This window comes from Lagenorhynchus albirostris, chromosome 3 (assembly GCF_949774975.1).
Source record: "Lagenorhynchus albirostris chromosome 3, mLagAlb1.1, whole genome shotgun sequence".
Lineage (NCBI taxonomy): Eukaryota > Metazoa > Chordata > Mammalia > Artiodactyla > Delphinidae > Lagenorhynchus > Lagenorhynchus albirostris.
Window position 1 is genome coordinate 151,606,035 of NC_083097.1, and position 21,334 is coordinate 151,627,368.

The 21,334-nt window shown below is 41.2% G+C and overlaps 1 protein-coding gene across 4 annotated transcripts in view; it reads left to right on the forward strand.

Moving 5' to 3' along the window:
• FAF2 (Fas associated factor family member 2) overlaps positions 1-19,142 on the forward strand; it is a 59,508-nt gene extending 40,366 nt beyond the window's left edge. For 2 of the 4 annotated variants that reach the window (XM_060144256.1, XM_060144258.1), the window contains 9 exons: positions 927-1,061; positions 2,724-2,800; positions 5,151-5,289; positions 6,909-6,994; positions 7,097-7,188; positions 8,806-8,983; positions 9,954-10,125; positions 10,754-10,897; positions 15,943-19,142. In XM_060144256.1, coding sequence (XP_060000239.1) covers positions 927-1,061; positions 2,724-2,800; positions 5,151-5,289; positions 6,909-6,994; positions 7,097-7,188; positions 8,806-8,983; positions 9,954-10,125; positions 10,754-10,897; positions 15,943-16,155 — 1,236 coding nt within the window. In that variant the 3' untranslated portion in view covers positions 16,156-19,142. The remainder of the gene's footprint in view (positions 1-926; positions 1,062-2,723; positions 2,801-5,150; positions 5,290-6,908; positions 6,995-7,096; positions 7,189-8,805; positions 8,984-9,953; positions 10,126-10,753; positions 10,898-15,942) is intronic. The other 2 variants (XM_060144257.1, XM_060144259.1) reach the window with 2 other exon arrangements.
• The last annotated feature ends 2,192 nt before the right edge of the window (positions 19,143-21,334 follow it).

Consider the following 21,334-nt stretch of genomic DNA (forward strand, 5'->3'; position numbering starts at 1 on the left):
TGAAGTATTACCAACCAGGGAAGCTCACCTCAGCTTCAGTGTCCAGAGTTTTCACTGGGGCTTCATTACATAGGCATGATTGATTTGATTGGTTGCCTATGTAATTGAACTCAGTCTCTAGGTTGACTGATACTGCATTACCCAAAATCCCCAGCCTAAATTAAATGGTTGGTCTTTCTAGGGTGGTCAGCCCTACCCTAGGTTCCCATAGCAAAGATACTCTTATCAGGTGTGACATAGATTATCTCCAGAAGTCGAAGGCAGAGATCAGACCTCCTCTTGTGTAAGGCCAAATTTTTTTACTACAGTGGGACAAATATCCATTTTCAGGGGCAGAGTTAGGAAAGGAATGAGACTTTTTAACTGAAGATCGTCTGTCTGCCAGGAATTATATTAGAATCTTTGTGTATGGTCACCTCATTAATTTTTCAAATTAACCCTGAGAAGTATTGTTTCTTCATTTTGCACATGAAAAACTGAGGCACAGAATCCAAGCAATTCTTCTGAGTGCTGGAGCTAGGATTCAGACCTAAGTTTCTCTGCTCCAAAGCCAAGCCTTCCATCAAACACCAACCATCAGGATTGCTCCATTGCACAGCTCTGGGGACACAGTCTGCTTTGCTGTGTTCTCTGTGGATGGTTTTCCTTACGCTTGTACAGTGAAGCACCTTGTATCCCAGCCACCCTAAATATCACATACCATCTTAATAAAAGCAGTGAGCTTCCAGACAAGTTCCTAGTACTCCTCTACTGTGTATGAATTCTGGAGCCATCACCACACATTGCCTCCCACCATAGCAAGTTAAAGAAAGGTTCATAATTATATACACCCTGGTGACCTATTTTGAAACACCAGCAATGGTTGTCTCATCTCTTCTAGGTTGATTTGAGCATCACTGAAGTTCTTGCTATTCTTTTCTTCTCAGGCTGCTGTACAGGACAGATTGAACGAGCAAGAGGGTGTACCAAGTGTTTTCAACCCACCACCATCCCGACCCTTGCAAGTTAATACAGCCGACCACAGGATCTACAGCTATGTTGTTTCAAGACCACAACCAAGGGCAAGTTATTTCATAGCTGGAATTTCTCCCTTTTTTATTTTAAAAGTTCTTTCACTTGGTTATGTTGATCTCTGTATGATAGGAACAAAAGGAATATTCAGAATATAAAGCTGTTAGCTTGACCTAGCTCCTTGGTAGGTTTATTGGGTTTATCATTTTTCCTTTATTCCTTAATGAACCAATGAAAGTATCCTTTTTTTTCCTGTTTCCATGCCAGTTATTTGAAGAGTTTTCTGTGCCTTGTTTATAGCACTTCATCTACATGTATTTACATGTCTAAAAATGTTTGCTATGTGTTTAATAGATCTTCCACTCTTAAGTTAGAGTGTTTACTGAATTCTTTGTTGCTTCATTTTACTTAATTTTAAGCTACTTCTAGGGAAGTACTTGTAACCTCTGTGGGAGAAATTAGTCTTGAAGGGCTAGCAGCGAGGAGGTGGTTCAGTTAAATTCAGCAAGCACTTAAGAGTGTTCCAAGGTCCTTGATATTTTGCTGTTGGGGATCTAGAGATGAATAAAGAGGCATTCTTCCCTCTTCAAATTATTCGGTCAAATTAGGGAAGTCAGGTGTGTATACTGATAGTGAACACTCCAGAGAACTTTTTGGAGTTTCTTATTCTTGGAGTTACACTCACCTCTTATAATTGGATTTAGAATTTACTCCATCACTCCTTTTTGTGGAGTACTTGATAATGTTTTAAAAATAGTTTCTAAGTAGATGTTTTGGGGTATTCTGAAGTAGAACAGCACAGATTCCTAGAGCAATTATATGATTCAAGGAGTAGTTCTAGGGAATTCCCTGGCGGTCCAGTGGTTAGGATTCCACTTTCAGTGCTGAGGGCCCAGGTTCAATCCCTGGTCAAGGAACTAAGATCCTGCAAGCCGTGTGGTGTGGCCAAAAAAAAAAAAAAAAGAAAAAGAAAACTTTTTTCTTTTTTAAATTAAAAAAAAAAGGAGTAGTTCTGTATGTGTCCAATGTTTCTCCAGTTGTTTTGGGCTTGAATGTGTTTGGGACCCTAATGTCCACTAATGGGGCTCCAGAGCTCTAGAGCTCCCTGGCCATGGACACAGAGGGTCTCAGATTAACACAATATACTGTGTAAGAAATGTTTTGTAAGCTATAGAGCCCTATATATTTGCTAATTAATAATAAGAGCAGCAGTAATCAACACTGTTAAAATAATAATTAAGAGTATTACCAAGATTAGCAGCTGTTTGGAGATTTATAATTGTGGTTAATATAATTATTTGTCATTTATATACAAATGTTCAAGGTAGCAGTAGTGGTTATCTTTCTTGTTATTTCTATATACCACATTTTAATATATTAAGTCTAAAAAGGAAAGAATGAATATTTATGATTTAGAGAGGAAAACTTGCAACTGAATTTGACAGCTAATGTATGTAAGTAGCTGCAGAATAAGTGTTCAAGCAAATTTAATACAAAAATTATTGTATAAAAGAAAAATATAATAGTATTAGATGAAGTGAGGTCAAAGGTAGTTGGTTTTTAAGAAGGATGAGGTGGGCCAGGAAAAGGGAACCTTGTTTTGCAGAGGGAGAAATTATAAGAAAAGGACAAAAAAGAATGTAAATCTTAACTAGCAATTAAGGTATTAGGGATTGAGAGAATGATATCTAACTTTGTTTTTGGAATTTCAGGGGCTGCTTGGATGGGGTTATTACTTGATAATGCTTCCATTCCGGTTTACCTATTATACAATACTTGATATATTTAGGTATGTACCTTTGTATGTATGTGTTAGTAGTAACAAGGTAGACGTTGGAGCTGAAACATAGACCAGAATAAGGTTTATGCTCTATCAGTTTTGGCTGCCAGTTTGTCATCAGATTGAATACTTTTCCTGAAGTATTCATATAGCATGAAAATATTTTCGGTTTTTCAGACATAACAACAGATGTTATCATTTTCACAGATAAGTCTGCCTCCCTATCCCACATGTTTGTCCCCCTACATTCCCTAGTTAATCTTCACACCCTTTCCTTTCCAACCTCTGTTATCTTTACTAGCTTCACACTCCTTGTAACTTTTACCCTAAATCATTTTACAACTCATAATTCCAACAAATTCTTTTTCTCTGAGATGACCTACTTTCTTCTAGATTCCTCCTATAACAATTTCACCATTCTAGACACACCTTCTGTACATTTTCCTCTGTCCTGGCAACCCATAGGTTGCTGGCACTGGAACCCTTCCATATGTGTTCCCCCTTGCTTCACACTTTCACCTTTCTTCTTAATTCCTTCATGTACCATTTGGAGAGCTCAGCACAGGAAGCTACAGAAAGGCTGGAAAATGTCAAGGGGCCCAAGTTTCTGGCACATCAGACTTGGGGTGTCTGGTCTGGAACTCAGTAGTAGATGAACCCACACCTAGACTTCATGGAGAACTAAAATGTTTTATGGGCATCCATGCCAACAGATGGAACCTTGCATACAGGGCATTCTATACCTTCCTCTAAATATGGGCTAATCTTTGCCTTGCTCTAGGGAGCAGAGCCTGAAGGTAAGGACCCAGCAGCTGCAGAGGATCAGACAATACCTAAGAATGGGCATGTAAAAACCTTTAAAATCATAATGAAGTCTTAGTTGATATCTCTATTTTTTTTAAAAAGCTGATTGTCCTAAATTGTGTTGGCCATTGGAATATATTGTAATGAGAAATAAAAAAATTAAAACCTTTATCCCTTCATCAAAATTTGAAAACTTAAAGAGTAATAAGATAATCCTAAAATACTTGACTTCAGAGAAAGTTATCAAAACATTAATCTTCTTAAGGATTTCTAATCACTCCCTCACATACACAGCTTCTTACTTTTGTTTTTAATTTGCTCTGGAATGTTTGTGTCAATGAGTTTGATTTGATTACTCAGGAGAAATTCCAAGTGAAATCATGTTTATATGGGGAATTTGTTAAGGGGATAAGGAATTGGCTCGATATTTGGTAAGGAAGGTATCATAGTTTAGTCAGCTTTTCTATGCTGATATTTCTTTAAGTATATGAATATTGTTTGCTTTCTTTGGGAAAAAAATGCATGGCATGTGTTACTAATTTTAATCCAACTGTATCATCCAAGTAACTTATTTAATGTTACATAGCACATTGACTTATCAAGCCCCTGCTCCTTTGCCTTTTATGGAAACCCAGAGGATAAATAACTGGTACTATACAAATGTGATAAGATGGGCTCTTTAGAAACAGATGTGTGGTACCGTCTTTAACCTTACAGTAACTGCCAGGTCTCCAACTCTGCCAGTGTTGTCTAGATCCATTTTATAACTTCCTCCATGGATGCTATCAACCATAAATCACTGAGCAGAATTTACTTGCCCCGTTGAAGAGCAAGTCAGTCATGACTGCAAGTTTGGATTTGAAGTTCTTGTCCATAATTTGAATAGTTTGGGAATGTGGACTCATAATTCAAAATCCCAGGAGAACAGAAAGGAAAGGGAGAGGCAAGTAGAAGAACCAGAAAGAGATACAGCTCTGTTCTAGAATAGCACTAATAGAACTTTCTGTGATGATGGAAATGTTCTATATCTGCAGTGTCTAGTGTGGAAGCCACTAGCCACATGTGGCTGTTGAGCACTTGAAATGTGGCTGGTGTGAGTGAGGAAGTGAATTTTTAAAATTGTATTTAATTAAATTAATTTTCTTGGTAATTTAGATAGCCACATGTGGCTCGTGGCTGCTGTTTTAGACAGTGCCGTTATGGAGAGTCTGGGGACACAGCCTGACCTGTGATCTTTTTGGATATTGCGTCTTCCTTTCCCAATTCTTATAGCCCTAAATTTTTCTGCAAAAAGCACTCAAGATTTGTTTAGGCCAGTGTTGGAATTTATAATTCTAGTAATTTGCATTCTTCTTAAGCAGACAGTGGTGTAACACTTGCTGCTTTGTGGCTTTTGAGCTAGCCTGTACTCTCAGGTTTGATGGTCCACTCACAGACCGTTCACCTCCCTTTGCTGCCATGCCCATGGCTCTGCTATAGGAATCTTTACAAACTGGCCCACTCCATATGCACTACAGTAAGCCGATTCATGTGATATTTATTCCTTCCTCCCCAGGTTTGCTCTTCGTTTTATACGGCCTGACCCTCGCAGCCGGGTCACTGACCCCGTTGGGGACATTGTTTCATTTATGCACTCTTTTGAAGAGAAATATGGGAGGGCACACCCTGTCTTCTACCAGGGAACGTACAGCCAGGTCAGTGCCACAAACCATATAGATGCCAATTTATTGATATGATTCTATCCTCAAAGGAAAGCATAGCTTAGCACTGATCATGTCATTCTTTGATTCAGAAACTTTAAATAGCTTTTTATTGCTTACACAAAAAGAGACCAAGCCCTTTAGCTGGGCCCTCCTTGATCTAATCCCAACCTCCTTTTGAGGTCTTTCCTGCATAACTTGTTTCCCTATACCCTAGGTTCCAGCTGACCATTCCCTTAACATACTCTGTACTTTCCCACCTCTGTGCCTTTGCTTTTGATTTACTGTTTCCTCTATCTAGAATGCCTTCCTCACATTTTTGCTAATTGGAATCTTGCCCATCCTTCACCAGCTCATGTCACTCCCCTCTTGTACCCTTTCCTAATTGTTGCGCCCTACCCTGCCTACTTGCAATCTAAAATAGTAGTCTTTCCTTTTGTACTTTCATAGTGGTTTTCTTTTTTTTTAAACGTTATAGCAATTTCACATTCTTCCTTATTTTATAGTTGTTTGTGTTAATGTCTTATCTCCTGTATCAGACTGCAAGCTCCTCCTTATAGGCAAAACCTAAGTCTTGTATCCCTTGCAGAATTGAATAAGGGGATAGACCATAGACTCAAAGCAACACATCTCATTCAACCCAAGCCACGCAGACATTCGACTGTTGTTACCTCTCAGGGAGCAAAAATTAGGAGTTCTATGGGTGTTGGGCATATCTCTAGTTTACCAGAGAAAAATGTAGAAGTAACACCTTATGCCTGAGGGTGGTTCTGCAGCCTCCAGGATTCCTGGATCTATCTGGAGAAAGAGAAAAATGCTTACTCTTGCTTCCTTCTGTGATTCTCCCACATCTGCTTTTTCCCACTGGCTGCTCCCACCCCACTCAGTGAGCATTAAGCACGTACTATATGCCATGCATTGTGCTCAGTGCTAGAGATACAGACATGAATGAGATGGGCACCTCTCATACACCCTCTTTGCTGTAATCCTGAAGGTAGACCACCAATGGTCATTCAGGAAATCTTAATTAAATTGTAATGTACTTGGGATTCTGCAAATGCAAAAGCATACACAGAAATCTGGGACACTAGCCTTGTCTTTGAAGATCTTTTAAACCCCATGCTCTTTAAAATGCCCTTGGGTCCCTCAGTCCCTCATCCCTGCTTGGTATGTGGCCTTGGATCAGGCTCATCTTCGCAGTATTTTTTATGTTGTAGCTGTAAAGTGGCAAAACTCTCATCTCCCTTTTCAGGTCAGATTTTCCTGTTTACATCTTCCTTTAGATTGTGGGAACAGATGACTTTTCTGTGATTGGGTGGGGAGGGGGCCTTTTTTTGTCAGCCTGCCTACTCTTATGTGCCTGATAGAATTTAAATCCTAACAACACTAAAAACTTTTTCATTGAAGCTTGTTAGCATGGACTTTTTGTAGGGAGAGAAATGCCAGGGTTATGAAGGTAGGAACCCAGGAATTTTCTGGTTTTCTTGCTCACCTTTTTCCCTCATTTCTTCTTTTGTTCCTAAATACGTAGCTGTATCCATTAGGACCCTTAGCCTAACTAAAAGTTTGAGGCACAGTCATCATCATAATTTGTGATCTTTTGTTTCTCACAGGCACTTAATGATGCCAAACGGGAGCTTCGCTTTCTTTTGGTTTATCTTCATGGAGATGATCACCAGGACTCTGATGAGTTCTGTCGGTAAGTGGATTGATTTTTTTTTTTTCCCTCTTTTCTGATCTTATCTACTGATAATTTGTAGTAAGCAAGTTCTTCTCATGTCCTCTTCATCCCTCTCCACAGCACCACACTCTGTGCTCCTGAAGTTATTTCACTAATAAACACTAGGATGCTCTTCTGGGCATGCTCCACAAACAAACCTGAGGGATACAGGGGTAAGTCGTGTTTCTTTTGCCTCATTGAGATTGTTGAGATATCTTTGGAATAATCTGGAAGGACATGCCATTTATTGCATGAGTATTCTGTGGCTGACTGATCCTCTCAGCAGTCCTGAGAGATGGGGGTTGTATTACCTCCACTTTATGGTTTAGGAAACAAGCTCAGAGAGTTTAAGCCACTGGCCCAGGATCATACAGTTAGCAAGTTTTGGAGCAAGCTCAGGTCTGTCAGGCTCTAGCCCATTCATTACAGTTAACCATTGCCAGAGCCTGTTTTATTTTTAAAAATACCCAGTCCTGGGGCTTCCCTGGTGGCGCAGTGGTTGAGAGTCCGCCTGCCGATGCAGGGGACACGGGTTCGTGCCCCAGAACGGGAAGATCCCACATGCCGCAGAGCGGCTGGGCCCGTGAGCCATGGCCGCTGAGCTTGCGCGTCCGGAGCCTTTATTCCGTAACGGGAGAGGCCACAACAGTGAGAGGCCCGCGTACTGCAAAAAAAAAAAAAAAAAAAAAACCCAGTCCTGGCCAGCAGCTTGCCTTTAATCTTAATGAGCTTTTTACTGAAGAGTTTATTCTTGTCATCAGCAATTTTAACAGAGCTTCTTGCACAATGAGTTTGAGTACCCTGAGTGCTGATAGGGATTCAGAAAGCTCAGATCTTTGCTGACTATAACTAACTCTTAACTGGAGGTAAATATCTTTAGAAGTCAGTATAAGATATAAAGGCATCTAGTGAAGGAAAATGTAGTTACTTTGCAGCTACTTCTATTCAGCAACTTTTGAATATATACTAGCATACCAGGTGCTGTGCTAAATCCTGAGAACCAAAGATGCAGCAGATGTTTTGTCTACATCCTGGAATCCGAATTGTTATTCCTAATTGGTTTTTAAACATCTGATAAGTTCCTGCAGTATATGTTTTGCCATTCTCTTACGGCTTTGGGTGTGAGGAGTGATAGATAGAAGGAGACTAAGAATATTTTTAACAGAAGCTTAAAATCTCTTCTTTCAAATCATAAGGTAAAACAGGTAAAGCTCTGTAATTGTAAAATCTTGGTTATTTGGAAGACCAACTTTCTAAACTCCTTCAGAACAGAAAAGCTAGCCCTTTTTTAGTGGGTGGGGGCAGGTGGGACATAGGAAAAGGGGATAAGGAAGGGATTGGATGAGAGGAACAAAAGACAAGGAAGATGATGGTGGAGATCCTCACCAGTAACATAAACTTGAGACTTGCAGCCTTGTCCCCTTCGACACAGGGGGAAATTATGCTGAGCAGTAGCCAGAGTCTTTGTAGAGCCTTTTCCCTCCATCAAATAGACATTGTTCTTGAACTCTGCAGCCTGCCCTAGCATCATCATGACAACCACACCCCACCAGAAAAGCCTGTCCTACTCTAATCAAATTACCTGGGAATAGGGACACAAGTATATAACAACAACAGCAAAAAGATTGAGAAACTAGGAGGGAAAAAGGTAGGCAGGGAATAAATGACACCTCCCTTCTTTCCCAACTGAGACCAAAGCAGTTCTCTCTTGCTTGTTGTGTAAAGTCTAAGAATTAATCTGTTTTATCCCTAAGTCCTGCCCTTGATCTTTTGGGTCTTCTTTCTGTCAGTCTCACAGGCTTTAAGAGAAAACACCTATCCATTCCTGGCCATGATTATGTTGAAGGATCGGAGAATGACTGTGGTAGGACGGCTAGAAGGCCTCATTCAGCCTGATGACCTCATTAACCAGCTGACATTTATCATGGATGCAAACCAGACTTACCTGGTGTCAGAACGCCTAGAGAGGTACAGGGGAGTTCCTCTCTGGAACTGAGACGAGCTGTAGACTTGGGTGCCTTACCTGGGGCTCCACAAATCCTGACTTCTTCTCTGTTAGGCAACTTTAAAAGCCTTGTCCACTTAGTGTTAAAATATTTATATATTTTTACCTAAATAACTCCATCAGATCATCTTTTCTTGGAGATGTGATTCAAAATAAAGACAGGACTCTATGCTCAGGAATGTAAATTGTGTCATTTAAAATAGCTGAGCATGATATAAAGAACTTAAATGTAAAAAATGAGGAATGCTTATAACTTGGTTATAACTCCTCCCCCATCACATAAGTAATGTACATTAATTAATGTAGAAAATTCAGGAAACATAGAAAAGCGCAGAAGAAATTTTAAATCACTCATAATCCTGCCACCACTTTTAACATTCTGGGGTATTTTCTTTTAATTTTATAGACACAGACACACACACTCCTACGTACATACACAATTTTTTGGAGAGAAAAAGAAATATCCCAAAATATTACAGTGTTTTCTCTTTAATTAGTAGAACTCTGAATAAGATGTTTCTTTATTTTTCACATCTTCTAAAATGTGTGTATGTGGTTTTTTGGTTTTATGAAAGCAACATACACAAAAATGTTGTAACCCAGAAAGGTATTTACCTATAAAATATGATCCCACTGATCATTTTATGGCAATAATATTGTGTTACTTCTGTTAGGATTGGGGGGAAAGGATAGTTTTACATGGAAAGTTAAAAAGAGAGGGAAAAGCTTGCCATTTCTTTTTCTGCCAAATTAAAGTAAGAAAAGAGATGGCTTATTCAGATTCTGCATGAGAATCTGAATCCCTTATGGTAGTATTAACTGTCATCTGCCAAGATTGTCAACCTTTTTAACCCCCTAAAAAATTTCAATATAAGAAAACACAGAGCTTTGTGAGATTTATTTTTTCCCTCTATGCTTTTGATCTGTCCACAGGGAAGAACGAAACCAGACCCAGGTGCTGAGACAACAACAGGATGAGGCCTACCTGGCCTCTCTCCGGGCTGACCAGGAGAAAGAGAGAAAGAAGCGGGAGGAGCGGGAGCGGAAGCGGCGGAAGGAGGAAGAGGTGCAGCAGCAGAAGTTGGCAGAGGAGAGACGGCGGCGGGTAAGGAGCCTGTCTTTATTTACTTCTGGTGACTCTCAAACTGGTCTTTTCTCAAGTGTGAGAGAAAAAACTAGATGATAGGATTGTGAGTGATTTAAATTCTCCATGCCATTTTAATATTTACTACATTTTCACAAAAAGTATTTTTTAATTGTTTAAAAAGTTTATTAAAACAAATACAAGAGTAAGTAAAAGGCAGAAAAGCTCTGTTCCATGAAAAGTAAGTATAAATAGATAATAAGCAGTTCAGTATGCTAATTCACAGCAGTAGATTTTAAGCATTCATTCTTAGTACCAGTGTTTAGCTCATCTGACATTTTATTCATCATCTTGTTTCATTGCATATTGCCGCTTGATTATAGCCAGGGTCTTTTAGTCATTCCCTTTTTTCTAACAGTTACATACCTTAACATAGTCAATAAATAATACATGTGATGCAATAGTGTGTAATCAAATAAATATAATTTGAATTAGGGTGTTTCTGACCCTTGCCAAGAAGTTTTCTTCTGATACTGGTCATTAATTTTTCATCTGACTGCCTAGTAAACCTACATGTTGTGATTGTGTTTCTTGTTTCCTTGTTCCCTGATTGGAGCCATAGCCTCACCTTTGCTTTGTGTCTCTACAGAATTTACAAGAGGAGAAGGAAAGGAAGTTGGAGTGCCTGCCCCCGGAGCCTTCCCCTGATGACCCTGAAAGTGTCAAAATCATTTTCAAATTACCCAATGATTCTCGAGTAGAAAGACGATTCCACTTTTCACAGTCTCTAACAGTAAGGACTGCCTAAGTTGTGTGAAGTGTATGTAAAGTCTGGGCTGTGTGGGCTGTAGATATGGAAACTTTTAAAGACTCTCAAGAGTGTTATTGCTGTATCTGCTGCTCTGATGAACAGGGGAGGAAGGAGGTGGGGCAGAGAGAAGAGTGCACTGAATTATTGTAGGTTCCTTCAGGTCTAGCTGCCAACTCAAAGCAGTTATTAAGGTTTCATTTTATCATGTTTGAGCTCTGCTAAGAAGAAAAGATAGCTTACCAAGAAGTCCCACAAAAGACTTGTATGTTGGAGGTGGGAGGCTCTTCCAAGCTGCTCGACTCGCACTGGCTTTAGAATCCCACCAGAACCCCTTGCTGTGTAGAAAAAGCTCTATCCCTGCTGCCCTGGAAGGACTGGAATTACACAACTGAATATAAGTGCATGCACAGCTTGCATGCAGTTGTCACCCTTTCTTTCTACTCAGCCCATTAGAAGCCCCACTTAGTAGGGCTACCTTGGGTATCTGGTGTCCATAGGTAAATAGTGTTTGTCATTCCATAGGGATGTAGTTACAAGCAGACTCTCAGAGTCTCACAGAATGAAGATCAAATTCTCATTGTTCCAGTGTTAATAGGTGTGTTTCCTTGGTCAGTTTACTTAATCTGTAAGCCTCAGTTTCTTTATCTTTAAAATGGGTATAATAGTCACTCTCTAATAGGATTGTTAGGATTAAGTTCATATGTAAAGTGCTCAACATTGTGCCTGGCTCATAGTAAGCATTCAAACGCTATTGTTTTTGGTGTTTATTATCAGAAGGAAGTTCCTGTTTATATTGAGCGTTGGTAAGTTGCCTTTCCAAGTTTACAACTATAATAGATGCTGCCATTTCCCTGATCATTTGAAATAATCAAGAATAAACTGCATAATAGAAATGTGGATGCTCTGTAGTCAGGTGAGGCTGGGTAGCACATTCATTACTTCTCCTGTTTAACTGGAAAACATTGGACAAGTTACAGTCTCTTATAGGGCCTCAGATATATCCTGCATGTAAAATGGAAATATAACCTGTCCTCTGATAACATTAAACTGAAGGTATGTCGGGCACTGTGCTAGGCACCCTAGGGGTTATGCAGGTGAGTAAAGCGTGGTTCTGGAATTCATGGAGCTTACTGGCCAGTAAGGAATGTAAGACGATTCAAAGAGCTAATTCAGAGTAAAACGTTGTGAGGCATCCTAGTGAGAGAGAAGCAATAGCTTCCTCGTTTTATTTGTTTATCTCTCATTTATACATTGATTTATATGGGAGAAGGTGCTCACATCTCTAACTTTGGATGTTTTAGTTGGGAATAACATGAATGAGCCTCACACAGGACCTAGCATGTAGTAGATGGTTTCTAAATGTTCATTCCCCTTCCTTGATGTGTTTCCTAACTACTGTTTTCTGTGTGGGTATTAGCTTGCAGCCATGTTCACTGACAGTTTCTCTGTAGTATGCCCAAGCGCTTACGGAGCTTTTACTCCCCAAACTCTAATTATCATTTTGTATATGAAAAGCCTAACCAAAATTTCCTCTCTTGAGAGTTTTGGAGGAAAATCTGTTAGAATTGTGGAATAGAATAGACTTTTAGCCAAAGGGGAACCAACCCATTTGTTAAATATTTAATCCTTGTAGGCTTTTTAAATATGTTTACACTACAAGTTATTTTTTAAAGAAGAAAAAAACTTCAGATGGAGAGAAATAATTCGTAAATGGGGACAAGGATCAGATGGGAAAGAAAGAAGTGTAAGAGGAGAGGTGTATTGGCAGTGCTGGCCTTTCATTTAACATTTATAGAGTTAATAACATGTAACTGAATAGTGAGTTACAGGTTTTTAGTGCTCCTGCGGAGTTTGTGTGATCTTCTGTGAGCTCTACCATTTATAAATACTCTCAATGAGTGAATGTTCAGCAAAATGCTCAGTTTGTGTATGATGCTCAGCTCTTGACAGGTGTTAAAAGCTAGGATAAAAAAGGGTAAACTGTAGAAAAATCTCTAGCCTTCAAGAGTGAGCAGAAAAGTGGCAGCTGACTTTCTCCTGAATGAATGCATGTAAGAGAGAAACCAAATTATACTCAGCCCAGAAATCATTTTTCTATCCATTATGAACCAAAAGGGACCTGTAGAGGTGATTTCATCTGTTTCCTGATGGTATTGGTGCATTGCCAATGATAAACAGAAAATGTCAGTGTTGTATCAGTGTTGAGTATTGTCAAGCAGTGACTGAAAAGGAAGCAAGATATTTTGCCCTTTTGTAAAACCCTGTTGGGTTCATACCAAGAATACTTGGTGCAAGTCTAACTGATGCATCTCAAGAAAAGAAAAGGAGAATGAATGTTAATGGAAATTGCAAAGACAGAGAAAGGAGCTGAAAGTGATTAAGGTTGATGGACCAAAATATGAGAATTTTGTAAAATCATGAATGGATTAGGTGAAAGGAAAATGAATTTACTCCTTAAATGGATTTGTAGCAATAGCCTCTTCAGGCAGAGGGAAATAAACTTATGAGAGGTGGAACAAAAAGGAAATAGAAATAGATACCCTCAAAAAAGTAAGGGTAACTTGAATGGGGTGCTCCTGATCTTTGGGATGGACCTGAAAGAGGTTAGCAGTGCCCTTCACTGCACATCCCTTAGAGTCTTGTTAAAAACAGAATTTGAGATAAAGAGGACCATAGATCAGATCCAGGGTGCCTGTTCTTAATGTGTGGCGTTAAGAGACAGGGGAAAATAAGAATTTACCTGTACCTTGCCAGAGCCAGACCAGGGTGAAGAGGGCTTTCTCACAGAAGAGAGGTCTACGTGGAAGGTGTCAGATCTCGATCAAGTGAAGGAGGTGTGCATATGTGAGAGCACCCAGTGCAGAGAAGTCAGAGCCCAAGTGGCCTGGAGATGGGGTGGGTGTTAAATCCAGAACCAGGTAAGGAGGGTATACATGAGGAGAGGGGAATCAACTCATGGCTCTCAGTATACAGGGGGAAATAGAGATATAGATGCATATATGTATGTACACATTGTCTGGCTTTCTCCACAGAGAGTGCTTGGGAACATCAGCACCCCAATAGCAATGAATATACCTAGCACCTAGGTCGTTGTTGTTATTTATTTATTTTCTGTTTTTTCGTTTTTGGCCGCACCACACAGCATGCAAAGTCTTAGTTCCCCGACCAGGGATCGAACCCATGCTCCCTGCAGTGGAAGCGTGGAATCCTAAACACTGGACCTCCAGGGAATTCCCTAGATCGTGGTTTTTAAATAGCATTGTCCATTAAGAAGAATCACGGTTCCTTGGAGAAATGGCTGATTCCAGGACTGGGACAGGGAAAATACAAGATTAGCCTGGAACACCTTGTACCACAAAGCAAGGAATTATTCAAAAAATGATGGAGACATGTCAGAAAGACGTGGAGGCCAGCTTGATTGGGCTCCTCGGACTCCATCTGAAACAGTTTGAACATTAGAACCTATTGAATAAAATAGGAAAGCATGGCTCTATATTAATATAAATAAATAAATTGAAGAAAGTTTGAAGAGCCAAATGTCTCCGTAGTCTCAGAGTACCCCCCCACAAAATACTTGTTAATAACAAAGGAGAAAAGACTAACTTAGAGTGGAGAGGCCTGGCAGGCACCATCTTAATCAAGTGGTCACAGTGGACATCATAGGTAATGGAGCAAAATGAAATTGTACTCCGCCTGAATAGGATGCATTGAGTAGAGCACAGCATCATTTCTGTAATACTCCTGTCAAAGATGCATAACTGGAATCTAATCAAGAGTAAACATCAGGGCTTCCCTGGTGTCGCAGTGGTTAAGAATCCGCCTGCCAATGCAGGGGACAAGGGTTCATGTCCCAGTCCGGGAAGATCCCACATGCCGTGGAGCGGCTAGGCCCATGAGCCACAACTACTGAGCCTGCGCGTCTGGAGCCTGTGCTCCGCAACGGGAGAGGCCGCGACAGTGAGAGGCCTGCGCACCGCGATGAAGAGTGGCCCCCGCTTTCCGCAACTGGAGAAAGCCCTCACACAGAAACGAAGACCCAACACAGCCAAAAATAAATATAAAATAAATTAAAAAAAAAAGTAAACATCAGATAAACCAATTGAGAGACAAAGTAACTGACCAGTAATCTTTAGGAGTGTCAAGGTCATGAAAGTCAAGGAAATCCTGAGTATTTGTTCCAGGCTAAAAGGAGCAGACTTAGGAGATGTGACAACTACTAAATGCAACATACAATTTAAAACTGGATCCTTTTGCTATAAAAGGCAACTGCCAAAAAAAAAAAAAAAAAGCAACTGCCAAGACTTGAATGGGGCCTGAATAAAAATTTAATGTACATTATTATATTACAGTAGTAATGTATCAGTTAAGTTTCCTGATTTTGAGGGTTGTATTATGAAGGTGATTGCCCTGTTTGTAAGATATACACAAGAGGGCTTCCCTGGTGGTGCGGTGGTTGAGAGTCCGCCTGCCGATGCAGGGGACACGGGTTCGTGCCCCCGTCCGGGAGGATCCCTCATGCCGCGGAGCGGCTGGGCCCGTGAGCCATGGCCGCTGAGCCTGCGCGTCCGGAGCCTGTACTCCGCAACGGGAGAGGCCACAGCAGTGAGAGGCCCGCCTACCGAAAAAAAAAGATATACACAAGTATTCTTGGGTGATGGGACATTCAGTTGGTAGCTCACTTTCAACTGGTTCAAAGAAAAAATTCTGTACCTGTGCTTCCAACTTTTCTGTAACTCTTGGTTATTTGTAAGTTAAAAGTGTTTAACTTTATATCAGACAGGTTTTCAAAAAAGAAACAGATGGGTCAATTCAGAGTAGGACTAGCATTGGGCTGTGTAATAAATCTCTTAAAAGAGCTGCCCGACATGTTTGCTCTTTGAAATTGATCGACTTTGAAATGGAATTTCAGTCTAATGTGATTACTTCATATCTCCAAGTTACCCTGGGGAGAGCTGGGATATATTTGATTTCATGGTTGTGTGTGTGTCTGTCTTTGTCTTTTTCTCACTGCCCTTCTTTTTCTATAGGTAATAGAAAATTACCTTCTTTTTCTGCAGGTAATCCACGACTTCTTATTCTCCTTGAAAGAAAGCCCTGAAAAGTTTCAGATTGAAGCCAATTTTCCCCGGAGGGTGCTGCCCTGCACCCCTTCAGAGGAGTGGCCCAACCCCCCCACGCTGCAGGAGGCCGGACTCAGCCACACAGAAGTTCTCTTTGTTCAGGACCTAACAGACGAATGACACTTTTTCTTCCTCTCCTTTTCAACCCCAATCCCTAAAAGAAATGGAAAAAAACAAAAAAATAAGAGAGAGAAATTCATATTATTATTATTATAATACAATATTTTTTTTAAAAGACTGCTGCATCCTCAGGAAGGATCAGAAACCATGCTGCCTGCAAAAGTCACCACCTGTGTGTGCACTCGAGGTTAGCAGTGAACGTTCCTGCTGGCAAACCCACCCTTCCCTACTGCCTCTGCACCACACCTTCCAGTGAAAGGAGACTCTTCACCTCCAACCCAGCCATTGTCCCAACTGGGGAAGGGGACATTCCCACTAGATCTCATTCATTCTTGCTTTTATAGAAAATAAAAGTGAAAAAACCTCCAACAACCAGCTACTGCAGCATCTCCTGAGGACTTGCTTCTTCCACCTCTGGAGAAGAGAGGGAAGGGAAGGCACAGAGCAGAGATGTTCCTTGAACTTCCCACAATTTATGAATAACTTTAATTTTTTTGTTGTTGTTGCTTTGTAATGACCAAAGGAATGAGGCTGACATAGATGTATTTTTTTTCCTTAACATCATTTGATAAAGAGCCATTTCTTAAACCCATGAGTTCTTGCCCTGGGCTCCTTAGCCCACAAGAGTGTAATAAAGGTGTCCCAGGCTGGTTTGTGCTTATTTCTGCCATTGTCCCTCTCACGTTCCCAGAGAGGTTCTTTTTGGTCCAACTCTTGCTGTCCTTTCTTGCCACCTATGCATCCCACTTGGTACAATGGGAGGAAATCTGGGTTTGTAGCTCTACAAAGGCTGTGTATGTACAGATACATCCATATACATGGTATGAACTCCGTGTAGACTAACCTATACGTACAACTGCAGCTTTTCCTTGGAATCTGGACCAGGTGGTCATTATGGGATCTGAACAAAGGATATGTGTTCTGACATGTGCATGCTATTCCTGCCCAGCCTTGAGCTTTCCTGAATTGCCAAGCTTGGTGCCTTTCCAGAGGACAAGCAGGGTCTGTGGTGGAACCAGCAGAACCATGTGAGAATACCCCGCCTGTCTCACTGGGAATGTGGTGGTGGTGGTGGTGTTTTAAGGGTTGAAAGAACCGGAGGCCTTGAAGGGAGCCAAGACAGAACTCAGCCTGTGTAAAGTGTCGGAAGGCACATTTCAGTTTTTGGTGTAGCCACCTGCTGGGGGCAGTTTTATCCTCTCCCTCTATTGCTGTGTTGAAGCAGTAGGGGTTTTTCCCTCTGATGTCTCATCTGTGGTTGAGTTTATGGTAATGAGTATGAGTATAGGGGTCAGGCCATGTATTCACAGATGTCAGCGTGAGCTGACAAGTATTCCAAAGTGTTCTGTAGCTAGACTTGCAGAACTTGTAACGCTGCAACCTACTGAAGTTACTGAAGTTATTGCAGTTCCCTAGCATGCTGTGAGGCCAGGGGTTCATGTCAACATAAAGCATAACTTGCTAGACTTGCAGCCTCCAAAGGCTTTCTCTTGCTTAGCTAAAAGCTAAGGACCATTCTTTTAAGTAGCAGTGATGTGACTGCTCTTCTCTGCCACCCTTAGTGTTTGGGGTAAACACCAAGGGGCAGGGTGAGGAGCCCCATGGGTATCACCTGGGGAGCCTGAGAATTTCCCAGTGGCCTTGGCACAGGTGTCTGCAGTACCATCTTCAGGAAACTTTAATTCTGCTCCTGGCTCCCTGTTTTTCTTTCACTTTGTTTCCTGCTGTCCCAAGTCCAGATGAGTGGGAAATCGCTTTCCGACTGTTGTCATAAAATGTATCTGGAGTGACTAAGGATAAACTGTTCTCCACTCTACCTTACGTGAAGTCTACTTCCTGCTGACAACCATGCAAAGATGAATTTTTCCACTTAACTCGGAGCCACCCTCCCTGTCTGGAATGCAGAGCTGTTTCCCCGTATAGGATGGTATTAAGGACCTTCACCAGGCTGGGTGTACCAAGTATCTTTTCCACACCACTTTGGGAAGTTGTAAATATTTTCTTAATAATTCAATCTGCATATTATTCTATGATGTGCACTTTACGCCTCTTGCCTTTTGATAACTTGTCCAGTGAAGAAGGTCAGATGCCAGAGTATTAAAGTCTTCCTAGCGTTGAAACAGCCCTGCTTTACTCAGTCTCGCTTCCTGTCTTCATGCTGACCTAGACCTGCTGCCTAGGTGCCATCTCCTCTCCTCCATGAAAGATGCACATTTTGTCAACGCCCGGACAATCTGTATGTTACTCCCAAAGACCTCTGGGAACTTGATGGGACCTGCAAGTGAGAAAATACTGAGAAGCCGGTGATCTGCAAGCATTTGCTCTTCTTTCCAAATCACCTCCTAATTATTTCAGCTGTTGTTTCCAAATGGCAAGTCATCAACTAAACAAAAACACTTGTTTCCAGTTTTGTTTTGTACTCCCAAGACTAAAGTTGTAGATTCAGCTGAATTTCCATAGGAACTGACCAAGCAAAGATACCTAATTGAAGTCAGTCGAATTTCTGCAGCCTCAGTCTTTTCTTTCACTTCTGCAGGATTTCCTGCAGCAAATACTTCTTTCTCCTTGCTTGTTTTCACTATGATGTTTGGATAAGAGATGGCCAATGGAGAATATTTCTTTTAGAAAAAAATAAAAAGAACCTAGAATCTTCAACTGAGCTGTCATGAAAATTGCTAATGGTGCCAAGGCCAAGGAAAAAGTTACAGAAAATGACTGTGGGAAGGAGTGATAACCCCCAGAATGCAAAATCAGGAGTGTATTATCTGGTGCTTGAACAAGGAGCTCCACTTTACAACTGGTTTTTTTTAGGACTTGTGAGGGATGCAGCAACAGGAAATCCATCCACAAAGGATGCAGTGCCCCAACTTGTACTGCACCTGAATAGTTACGTGATAATTTACTGAAGAAATCTAGTGTACTTTAAATTTTTTTCATAAAAGTTTACATTGTATTGTAGGTTAACATTAAATGTTTTATAACAAAAATTTCCTAACAAGTTGTGGGTCTTTCTGTCTAGGGGAGATCTGGTAGATGTTTCTCTGTCTGAAGGCAAGGTTGGAAAACACCAGGAGAGGGAACAGAGGGAACATTGCCAAGAAGCAAGGAGTTAAAATAGACCTTCTACAATGTGTTCTTGTGGAAAATGGCAACTCAGGCAGTGTGCTTTAGTAGAAGGAGCTGGCAGATCTGGGTTCAAGTTGGGGCTCTGTCATTTGTCAGCGTTATGACCTCAGACAAGTTTTTTAGCTTCCATGAGCTTTAGTTTCCCCAACTGAAAAGTTAACATCATCTGCCTCAGGATAGGCTTGTAGATTAAAAGATTAAATAAATGGAAAAAAACCTTAAAATGTATATGAAGCACCTGACACAGGTGTCATTCAGTATTTGTTCCCCTTTCTCTAAGGAAGTGTATTTTGAAGGTGTATTTTCTGGCATTAATAACTCAGTTTTTTAAGGCATGTCGTTTCTCCTGCCAGAACAGACCCGTGTCCTTGCAAATCAGTGGCTAGAGAAGAGTCACTTTGGATCTAACAGATTCTGGACTATTGGAACTATGCTCCTAGGTATTTTTGCTCGTATTTTCATTTGAGAGGAAACTTAAGCCTCAATTCTTTGCCTTTCTCTTTCCCACTGTCTGTCCTGGGCAAAGAACTCATTTCTGTGAGTGTGGATTCTTGTCATCTTCAGAGTCTGCCCTGTTGCTTATCCAAAGGTATGTAGGTGGGTATGCGTGTGTGTGTGTGTATATAATTTTTTTGAATGCACATCTTAAGTGTAAACTAGAATGTCTTCGTCTAGTAAGTTTTCAAGAAGAGTTTATTCACCTTAGGTCAGAATCCACTAAAAATGAATACTTCGCAATTGTGAAGCTTACATATAAAAATTTTGCCATCGATTAATAGAGTCAAGGAAGATGCAGACTCTGATGCCAGATACACCTGGTCTCAAATCCTGACTGGGGCTGTGATTTTGGCCAACTAACCTCAACTCTAGGCTTCAGTTTCATCATCAGTAAAATAGGGCCAACTGTACCATTTCCATGAAGATTCTGTGAATTGCTGCTGCAGATAGCCTGGCACATAATTAGTGTTGGGTAAAAGCTCCTATTACTGTTTGCCAGTTTGTAGTTTGCCCACTGCTAGCAATTCACCCCATATGGATTAAGGAAGGAGAGGAAAAGGGGAGGGGTTGAGGCTTTGCTTATGGGCAAATAGTGCCCGACACTTTTTTCTTGACACACTTCCATCGTTGCAGTTGGAACTCCACATGTGCTTTTACCTTGATGGAGCCACAAGCCCCGAGCCACCAGAGTCCCTTCCTCTTGCCTCTTCTGCCACTTTGATGCACTGTCCTCCAGGGCAAACTCCCAAAGTACATGCCATCTGCTTGGACTACTTTATCCTGTTCTGGTTGCTACTGGCCATTCTCCAGATGTTGGCAACTGATAGTTTCCACCAGCAACCTCAATGACTCACATCTACATATTTGGATTCCCTAAAATTCCAGTTCTTCTGCTGATTTGCCTTGTGTGGCAGCTGAGTATGGTGGGATGTGGCTTTGGGGTCAAATCTGGATTTGAAACTGCTGCTTACGGATTGATCTAGGGCAAGTTTCCTCCTATATAAACCTCATGGCAGTACATTCCTTGCAAAAGTCCAGGTGCCATTTTTGGGGGGTTGGGTTTTTTTTAAATTCGTTTTGGCCGCACTGAGTGGCTTTCAGGATCTTAGTGCCCCGGCCCCCGGCAGTGAAAGTGCCAAGTCCTAACCAGTGGACCACCAGGGAATCCCCTCCAGGTGCCATTTAAATGAGCTGATATCTGTGAGTGCCTGGCATTGGGTAGATGGACACTTAGATGAGTGGTCACTTCCCTCCCTCCTTTGCCAGCAGTCCCCTGCTTTGAGTGTGGCCTTCACTCAGAACTACTTCACCCTCAGGACTTCAGAACCAGTCCCTCTCACCACAGCTGTTACCACCCAACTCCACTGTCCTTACTCCTCTCAAAGCCCTCCTGTCCCTTCACCCTCATTTCAGTCTCCCTTCTGGTGTCATCTTGGCTTCACGCCTCTCTCCACTACAAGCCAGTACTGACTGTCACAATTCCCAAAGTAAACTCAACCGTTTGATTTCTTTCCTCTTGCTCCTTCAGCTGCAGAATCCTAGTATGTATCACAGT